Here is a 9,551-nt window from a genome sequence, read left to right as displayed (position 1 = left end):
ACTAATAACAGCAACAGTTATTTATTTAGCACCCAATATATAAGCATTAGTGTACTTTGCAGTTTATTCAAGCTACCTTTTATCTCTGAGAATCTTGCAAGTTAGATATTTATATCCTTATTTTATTGAGAATTGACAAATGCCCAGAGAGTGAAAGTTACCTGTCCAAGTCATCCTGCTGGGTCTATCCTAGAGCTCATCTGCAAAGTTAGTGCTCCCTCTAGGAAGACATACTGGTGTATACCTCATATACATTTTACTAACACATATCTCTGGATTTGTGTCCTTTGTGAGCCCTCCTCCTCAGTTCCATGTCTTATGCTAACCTCTACTTGTCTTATTGCTTAGAAATCATACACTGTTTTCTTTTTTTTTTTTAGCCTCTTCCCAAAGGGAGGTTTTCACCCAGGAAAAGTTCTAATGAGCAAATTATTGACAAATATGGTCTAGTGTTTTCATTTTCTTAAAATTTTTATTGTCTTAGACTTGAAATGTATTCATGAATCCAACCAGTATTTACTCTTTCTGATCAGGTTATAGATGATTCTGTCCCAATATTGAAAGCAGTAAGGAAAGATTCCACCAACCAGGTCTCTGATGGGCTTTCTCTACATGGTATTTTAAATAAGAGGATGCATTCAGGGCCTGTGGATACAGCTCAGTTGGTAGAGTGCTTGCCTTGTATGCATGAGGCATTGGGTTCTAATCCCCAGCACCCCCCCCCCAAAAAAAAAAAAGATGGTGCACTATAAGATAGCCATTCTGCTATTTGAAAGATAATTAAAATTTCATTCTTCTGAATTCTTTTTTCATGATATTTTAACTTGCTATATCCTCTACACTATAGTCAATTCATTTTGGTCACATGCTGGTTCTTACAATATTTACCCCCTCTTCTTTCCTACCTCCATGGTGGCTTAGGAGTTCAGGCCTCAAGCAAAATCCATGGGCATATATGTCAAGATTATAAACAACTCACTGATGCACCAATGTTGTCAAATGCTGCCATTGGTTGGTTGCTTTTCTGCACACATGATAACATAGACAGTGAGCATCTTGAGGCTAAGCCTCTGTTTTCATGCAAGTATCCTTTGCATCTATCTAGCTTAGTGTATGACACAAAGTAGTGTTAACGATGAGGTGTTGAATAAATGAATTCCTATGCTACTTCTTTAAACCTTCGTTTAATTCAGTTAGTGAAGAACTATTATTGAGCACTTAGGTATTGGATACCACACAAAAGCTGTCAAGAAACAAAACAGACACAAATCCTGCCTCAGACCTGAGTCTGAAATTGCAGAAGTACCTCTAATCTTGGGTCTGGATACTACCACTGCTGAGCCTCACTTCCTTACATCCTATTTACTGGTTGAACAAAAGACCTATTTTATAAAATTATCTATGTAGACTAACTGAAAAGTTAAGATCATAAATTGTTCTTAAAATTCTGAATACTACTAAATAAATGTTCTTCTTCATTCAAAAGCAATTCCATTTCTCCAATGAAAACCACATGAAGAATTCAGCAACTCTAGAATTACTGAATTTTTAATCCAGATGTCTACTATATAGTATAACTTCCTTTAAAGCATATTTTACATTTGACATCCTCTATGGGATCTAGTGCATTTTTAAAAATAGCATTCTATAAATGAATTAATGCAATAGAAATATTAATCACCAAAGATTCTAACCTGAATAGCATTTGGGAGATCCAAGAATCCCATGAAATTATATGCAAAACTGTGTGCATGCAGGCCATTTTTGGTTTTATCAGTCTCAAAGAGATCTATTATCCAAAATTATTTCTTCACTTAGATGTATTAACTTTTGCCAGCCATATCACTATGGTTTAGACTCAGAATCTAAAGCTTTTTTTTTTATAAGAAGTGAGTATTGAGTGCAACAAAATTTTACAGAATCTTTTTTCTCACACACCATTAAAATTAATACATAATCATTATATATATAATCTCAAATCAGCATTTGATACTTTAGTGACTTAATATTTTATATGCTGGCAAATATGATTTAGAAATATATTTTACTGACTTTAGGGAAAAGATTCCATGAGAATAGAACTGACAGGGCTTTAGTAGTGTAGTGTGTGTATATTTACACATACACACACATCCATACATGTAAAGAAATATCTAGTGAATCATCTATTATATCCCAGCTGGGTTTTCATTTATTCCTAACAATAAAATTACTGTCCTTTTAAAAAATGATGACACATAAAGAAAACTTCATAAAAATTGTTTAGTAAGCAGTTTCCTCAGGGATTTTCCACTGACTATTGAAATAAACAGTTTTCAAATGCTCCAGATGGAGAACGAAATATACTTTTTAAACCACAAGAATACCTCTAAATTTTAATGACAATTTTCCCCCCTTTGGAAATTTTATGTCTCCCTCAATGCATTAAGCCTAATACATAGGGTCATTCAATATTTGTCTGAACAGTTATTTTATTTTTCTGAATAGAATTATTTTTACTTTGAGAATGGGTGCTATATTCTTATCTCAAACATATGGAAAAGATTATTTTCTCAGATACAGACATAAGGAAATTAAAAGATTAAAATCATCATTCACAGTAGAAATTCACTTTACAATATGAAAATTTTAATGTAGCATGATCCAAAATGATTATTGCAAAAAAACAAAAGTGTTAGTTTCTACCATTAGGAAACAATGCATACATACATTAATTCACTCAGCAGAATTGAGTTGCAATTAGTGATAGTGACCAGAAGATGGCGGAGTCCAACTTCCTAATATTCATTAAGTAAGCCTTTATAATTCAAAATGTTAACTTCAAAGAGAATTTAAAATTGGCATTGTTTTTACAAATGATAGTGAAAAGTAAGACTTTGCAAAAAATAAGGAATTCAAACTTCTCAAAAGCTTTATGATTAATCACTTATCTACAAATAAATTTTTAAAAAATACTTTGAATAATTTTTTTCTACCCTGTGAACAAGGAAGGAAAGATGAGAATTTTAGGATAACAATTACTTAGAATTACCTCAAATTTAATATTCTTCCTTTTAGTTCATTTTATATTATGCTAGATTGCTCCATAAACTTTTTACAGCTAAAATCCCCACTTTTCACCAAAATATAAACAAGTGTAGTTTTACAACAGGAATTTTACAAATGATAACTTAGGGAGAACATTCTTTAAAGTAAAACTATTTCATTAAAAAGCTTTATTCAAGGCACAGACAATGTTTAAATGCTTCTTTCACTTAATAAAGTCTTTAAATCTAAAATCTATTTATATTGCTGACTAAAAAAAGAAATAGCATTTTTAAGGCCTAGTAATTCACTCATATACTTATTTAAGTACATTAATAGATCTCTTGTGTGTATGTGTTTGTGTGTGTGTGTATGTGTATGTGTGTGTTTCATAATTCTAGAAATACTCCAGAAAGGGAGAATGAATAGATACATTACAGACTGTCCTGACTGGGTCTAAAATACAGCCTACTACCAGTTATTGAGCTTTTACTGGGAAAGTAGGAAGTATCCCTTATCATCCCTGAAAAAGTATAATCCAAAGATGGCTGAAAAGGCAATGCTGGAACCAACCCAGGTGTTAGGTAGGGTGACACAAAACCAGACAGCCCTCTCCCTGGCGAAGAATATGCCAGTCGTAATGGACTAATCTCTAGTCTAGGATTTAAGCTGTAGAGGTTTGAATCACCTCTGTAAGAAGCAGATGGGGTTTGAAGAGGAGAGAAAGCTGATTTATTACCTAGAGTTCCAAAACCAATTCTAGCTAGACTAAAATTTGAAGCTCTTGAAAAGGCTGTGTTTTCCAGTTTTCTGGAGTATGCTAGATCCCTGGTATCTTGCTTGCGTTCTTTCCCATTTAAGATCTGTTCAATGGCTTGGACCACATCTCCTTTGCAGAACCGTAGAACACTTTCTAGCCAGGTGAGCCTGTAACGTGGGAAAATCCTGATAAGAATATCAAGAGGATCTCTTGGTCTTGAGGACATCATGGGAAGGCTGGCTCTCACTGCAATGCAGTCTTTAGCCCCCTCACTCTCATTTCCTGATTCCAGATCAGAGGATGATAAGGACCTGGGACTGTCTTCACCTCCTGATTGCTCCCCAGAGTAAGGAGACTGGATGCTATCATGCTTTTTTGAGTGTTCTGAAGTAGATGACCTGATGCTTTTTTTCCCAATGGCACCATTAGACTTAGAAGATGATCTCAAAGAAAGCTGGTGGGATTTAGAGCATGGCTCTTCTTGTCCACTCTGGCATGAGTCACATTGACTCCCCTTTTGTTCTGAGAAAGAGAAAGTAAAAAAAGAATCAAATATAGAAAAACTTCCTAAAACCTATTACCCACTCAAAAATTATACTAGATAAGACCATTCATTTCCTAATAACATATTAGTAATATTTATTCATACTAAAACTTTTTAATGGAGTCATTTCAGGATCACAAGGACAGACAACATGTAAATGTAGTAGTATTTAAGAATCAATAGAGGAGAGTGTTGTTACTCAGAAATGTTAACATAACACCAATACTGCACAACATTTGCTCATATGGTTGGTTTGGTGTTTGCATAAATATTTGGTGTTTGCATAAATATAAGTTTTGTTACTATATATTTTTCCCCCATAGTGACACTACATCTGTTAAGATCTGTTAAGATCTATAGGTTAGGTTTAGATAACAAATTTTTATAAAGTAATCTTAGCTTGAAAATGAATATTCTATTTAATTACTAATGCTAAATTTCAATAATTGGTTTCTTATGCTCACATTTCAGGTTCTAATTAAGTCATTTGAATAATGTGGAAAAATAACAAAATCGTTAATTTCATTCAAACTTAGGGCAATAATGTCATCTATATCAATCTCAAATCATTCCATATGATATGTTCCAAATCATTCCATATTCATTTTCTGTGAGATGATATGGACTTGGTATTTTTTCTTAATCCTCTGTAAAAAATATATTTTCTTTTTTAATCCCTAAAAAAAAAACTAAGAAAAGTTTAAAATAACATTTCTTTAAAGAAAATTAAAAACTGCACTACAGCCATTTGTAAAGAATCTGAAAGAATCCTATTAAAAACATATCAGGCATTTGCTTCAAATCACACCCCTTCCTCCAAAATTAAGTGATTTGCAACCATGATACATAACACACTCATAGTTTCTTCTGTTTTCTTAAGAAGCAGACCTAAACTCTAAAATAAAAAATAAATGTTTATCCAAAAGTTAAAATGTGTAAAATTTAGTACTCTGAGGGTCAAAATGCTGTCATGTAATGACAAAAGAAAGGATGGTACTACTGAAAAATCAGACTCTAGTACTAATTTTCAACTCTAAATACAACTTTTCTAATCAAGTCTGCCAAATTCCATTGACATTGATCCTCTATTCCATTTTTCTTATAAATGGGATTCACAAAGTATGTCTGCCTTAACATTTAAAGTAGTATTAAAATTTCATGTCCACAGCAACATAAAAGAATTTTTCATTATTATGTTGTACTCATAGTACAAATACTGGTAAAGAAATACTGATTCTATTTAGAAACTAAGGTGTCTTTAAAATACTATGATGCCATTTCTTTCATCTCTGTCCTCAACTTCTAAAGCTTGTTTTACTTCTATTGCATTTATCATTTTTATAATATACCTTGTATTATAGAATTGGATACTACATATAATCCACCTTCCTTTGAATATGAGATTCTTTTGTGTGGAAAATATTATTCACTGAATGATTGTTGGTCTTTTGTCCAATGAATGAATAAATTAAACAATACCTTACTACAGTCAACTGTCAATTTAAAAAGCCATTGGAGTGGCCTTTCAAAAGGTGGCTTACTTTCTATAGAGGGTCGTCTGGGGCAATAAAATAGAATAAAATAATTAGCTACAAACAGAACACCTGGGAATCAAAAACATTCCACAAATCAATGCCATCAGGTGATCTCACTGCCAGTTTCAAGAATTCCAACTTTCACTTTTTCTTATAGTGGTTTTACTTATTTTGTCTATTTTATTTTGTCTACTAAAATAAACTGGACCATATGCAGAAAGTTGGCATGTGTAAAAACACAAAATTATATATGCCTCATTTCAATATAGAGATAATCTTTTTCAAAATACATTCTGTGATCTGTTAAGATCTACAATTTTCACAATTCAAGGAGTTCCTAATTAGTAAATTTATTGTATCATTTTGTAATTTCATGTTACAACCTGTTTGGAACATTTTTTTAAACATTTTTAAAAACTGGAATTTTCACTGCTAGTAGGCCTGTGGAGGGCTATGAATTTCATGGATATACAATGGAATTCACATTAGCAAGAAAAGTTAATTTGGGGTAGCCTTAGTTTTTTTTTTTTTTTTTTAAGTCTGTACAGACATGCACACATATCCTAACATAGAGGGTATTTGCAAGTAATCTGCAGTCAATAAATAATAGGAAAAAATGTAAACTTCCTTGGATAAGAAATCTCCAGTATTGGAATTGGGGCTGGGCTGTAGCTCCTTGGCAGAGTGCTTGCCTAGCACGTGTGAGGTACTGGGTTAAATCCTTAGCACCACGTGAAAATAAACAGATATAGGCATGCTGCCCAACTAAACTACAAAGAATTTTTAAAAAGAAAGAAAGAAAGAAATCTCCAATATTAAACTGTGATAGTGCCACCAATGGTTTTGCAATCTGAAAAACCTAAATGTATCTCCTATGGGAAGAAACAAAACTTCAGATACCAAAGCTTTCTACACTTTTGGAGTCGGACAAATAGTTGGTGGAGGATGCTTAAAGAATTAAAGGGAGAGAAAGAGAGAGAAAAAGAGATCGTTTAATAGATCTTCTTTTACCTAGTTCTAGCTGGAGCCAGAGGCTTGCTCCAAAGTTGAAAAAATGCACTCCCATCAGTGAATTTCCCACGCTAGTTCTAAAGATTCACTGATTTTATAGTTGGAAAAAAGTATACAGCAAGCTCTAAACACCCCTCACTACGCTTTTGCTTTTCGTTGAACGCACGCTTGAACGAAGTTCTGTTCAAAGTTACAACAAACTTGTGCAAATGTAATGCCATTCCTAGGGCAAGTCGTCATCTGTTATCACCCACATTTCACCCTTTCATTAACTTTTCCTATCACTTTAGGAAACAAACAGAAAGGCCTTCCAAAGTGAAGGTGCTGGGTCTCTTAACACCCTCATTGACATGCTTTCTATAAAGTCGTTTTGGAGAACTTGAGAGCTTCTTTTGAACAACTTTTCTTTTTTGCCTCTAGGGCGCTACTGGTTTTGTTGTTGTTTTCCTTTCCCGCCCCCGCCCCCCCCCCCCAAACTCTTTCTCCACAGCAATTACTTGCAAAAAGCACACCAAAGACCAACTCACCTTGTTTGTCCTCTGCATCATCTTGCTGAATAACCTCGATAGCAGGGGTTGCCAGACCACTAGCTGGTCTCAAGGCACCCAATTCCTGAGCGGGCACCGCCTTAGGCTCGCCGGCAGCCTGGGAATTCACCGTTCTACCGCGGCTTTTGGACGCCCGACCCTCCGGACCCGAGACTCCAGGGTACAAGAAACTCTGCGGTCCCCGAGCCTCGCTCTCCTCTTGCGCCTGCTGCCTGCGCAGCGCCACCTGGGCGGCCATCACGCGCTGGCGCTCGGAGATCAGGGTGCACTTGACACACGCGCAGTCCTGCCAGCGGCAGAAGCGCTTGTGGCCCTTGAGCGCCGACACCACACCGTGGTTGCGGCAGCGAGAGCACTTGGGCGTCCGCAGGTAGCCGCTGCCCACTGCGCTCACGCCTCTCTCCAGCCTAGGAACTGGCCGGCAGCCTCCGCTTCCCGCCGTGGAGGCGGCGGCGGCGGCAGCTCGCAGGAAGAGGCCGGAGGGCCGCAGATAAGCTGGTGGAACTGGTATCCCCGAGGATACCGGTAACGCCGGCGGTGAGGGATGAGGGGTCGCAGCCACCAGTCCCGGGCCAGGGTGGAGAACACCGTTACCGCTGTGGTCTCCTCTGCCACGCTGTGACTGCTCCATTCGTGAAGTTTCTAGCGAGGTGTTGTAACTGGGAATGGTGCTGTCCGCAGATAAACCTGCAGGGATACTGGGGTAGGAAGTCGCTGTCGTCCGGCTGTCCCCCACCCACATAAGGACAAGTTTACACTCTGTCCCTCCGGAGTTGGGAATGACCGCGTCCCGGAGCTCGAGACACTGACAAGCTCAGCTGCCCCGAAAGCCTCTTACAGTCCCTGGGGGCTAAGGAAGTGCCCCAGTGCTCTGCGCGTCGCCTGAACCCGAGGCTGCAATACTAGGCTGCAGAGGTTACCCCGCCCACCGGTCTACTGGCCAAAGGCTTAAGTCGGGGAAGGGCCGGGGGCGGAGATTGGGGACCTTCTAGGAGGAAGGGGGAGCAGGGGACTAGGCACCATCCTGATGGGCTGCAAATGCACATTGCCCCAAAGAAACTGCTTTGTCTCACTTGCCTCCTTATGCGAGTATAGTTTTATAAAAATAGTTTCGCGCCCTCCTAAATTAAAATAGATTTGAAATTCGCCTTTCTCCAGTTCCTTGCAGGTTTGAAGATCCTGCAGGTTTGAAGATCTGGATTTTGAAAGCTCTTTTTCTTTCTGTTTCCCAGATGAAGTCTTCATGACGATAACCTGACCAAAGTTAGTGAGAAAGCACAGCCTAAAAGGCTGCCAAGTTGGTACTCTTTGGAAAGTGCGTTATTTTAAATGGGTCTTAGGACTGGGAGAAACTACGTATAAATAATTAAGGGAAAGAATTCACATTCATATTCTTTTCAGGGTTCTATTTATTTACACATGCAAATTTGAATTGTGTGTAGTATTGTTTGGAAACGTTGATGCTTAAAGTCATTAGGAATCCCTTCTCTGGAACTATTTATAAGCAGTTGTGTTAAAGCTGTTTCAGAAATAATTCATATTTCTATTGTTAAGTATTGGGTAAGGTAATTTAGGTTATTCTTTAAATATGTTATCATAAAACTCATTCTTGAAATGCACACTTAATGTCTTTAATTGTAGGAAACGTTGATCTATTTTAAACCAGTAACATTGAGACCAGGGGGGAAAAAAAATCATGTGGGTTTATTCTCAATGAAAGGGAGAACCTGCACTCTTTCAGTTATTTAAGTAACCAACTGCCTTGACAGGCAATTCATATTTTAGCCCTAAAATGGAATATTTTACCATTCCTTTGTACTCATATACAGGTTACACCTTACTAATCAATCTGGGATTTCTCTTGCCTGCCCACTCCAAACCAAAACCACTTATAGACATCCAGTCAGAGGATTACCATCCTCCCTGAGCATTGGAACTACCTAGAGAACATTTAAAAGATAAAGATATTCCAACCCAAGATATTCTGATTCTTGAAGTGTAAGTCTTAAACTCTCAAGGTGGTAATTACACACAATCAGGGTTTAGAAATATCACTCTAAGAAATTCTGACCTCTGTGGAGTTTATAACACCCAAACTTTTTCATACCTTTTTGTCTTTGCCTGAGCCA

General features: G+C 37.1%; 1 protein-coding gene across 1 annotated transcript; it reads right to left on the bottom strand.

Annotated features, from left to right (window-relative positions):
- Positions 1-731: 731 nt before the first annotated feature.
- Positions 732-8,276, bottom strand: Dmrta1 (DMRT like family A1). The gene is made up of 2 exons (XM_027930878.2): positions 7,402-8,276; positions 732-4,306 (listed from the first exon to the last, which is right to left on the bottom strand). Exons 1-2 carry the CDS (start codon positions 8,162-8,164, stop codon positions 3,459-3,461), a joined length of 1,611 nt encoding a protein of 536 aa, XP_027786679.2. The 5' UTR covers positions 8,165-8,276; the 3' UTR covers positions 732-3,458.
- Between the last annotated feature and the right edge of the window lie 1,275 nt (positions 8,277-9,551).

The sequence above is a fragment of the Marmota flaviventris genome, chromosome 13 (assembly GCF_047511675.1).
Source record: "Marmota flaviventris isolate mMarFla1 chromosome 13, mMarFla1.hap1, whole genome shotgun sequence".
In the NCBI taxonomy this organism is placed as follows: domain Eukaryota; kingdom Metazoa; phylum Chordata; class Mammalia; order Rodentia; family Sciuridae; genus Marmota; species Marmota flaviventris.
This window is presented reverse-complemented; position numbering and strand designations above follow the sequence as displayed.

What these genes read in the sequence shown, in the direction of transcription:
- Dmrta1 (XM_027930878.2), bottom strand. Translation starts at nt 8,164, where the DNA reads ATGTGGGTGGGGGACAGCCGGACGACAGCGACTTCCTACCCCAGTATC. An exon ending in TGATGCAGAGGACAAACAAG is followed by an intron (nt 4,307 to 7,401) that starts GTGAGTTGGTCT and finishes TCTCTTTCTCAG; the next exon opens with AACAAAAGGGGAGTCAATGT.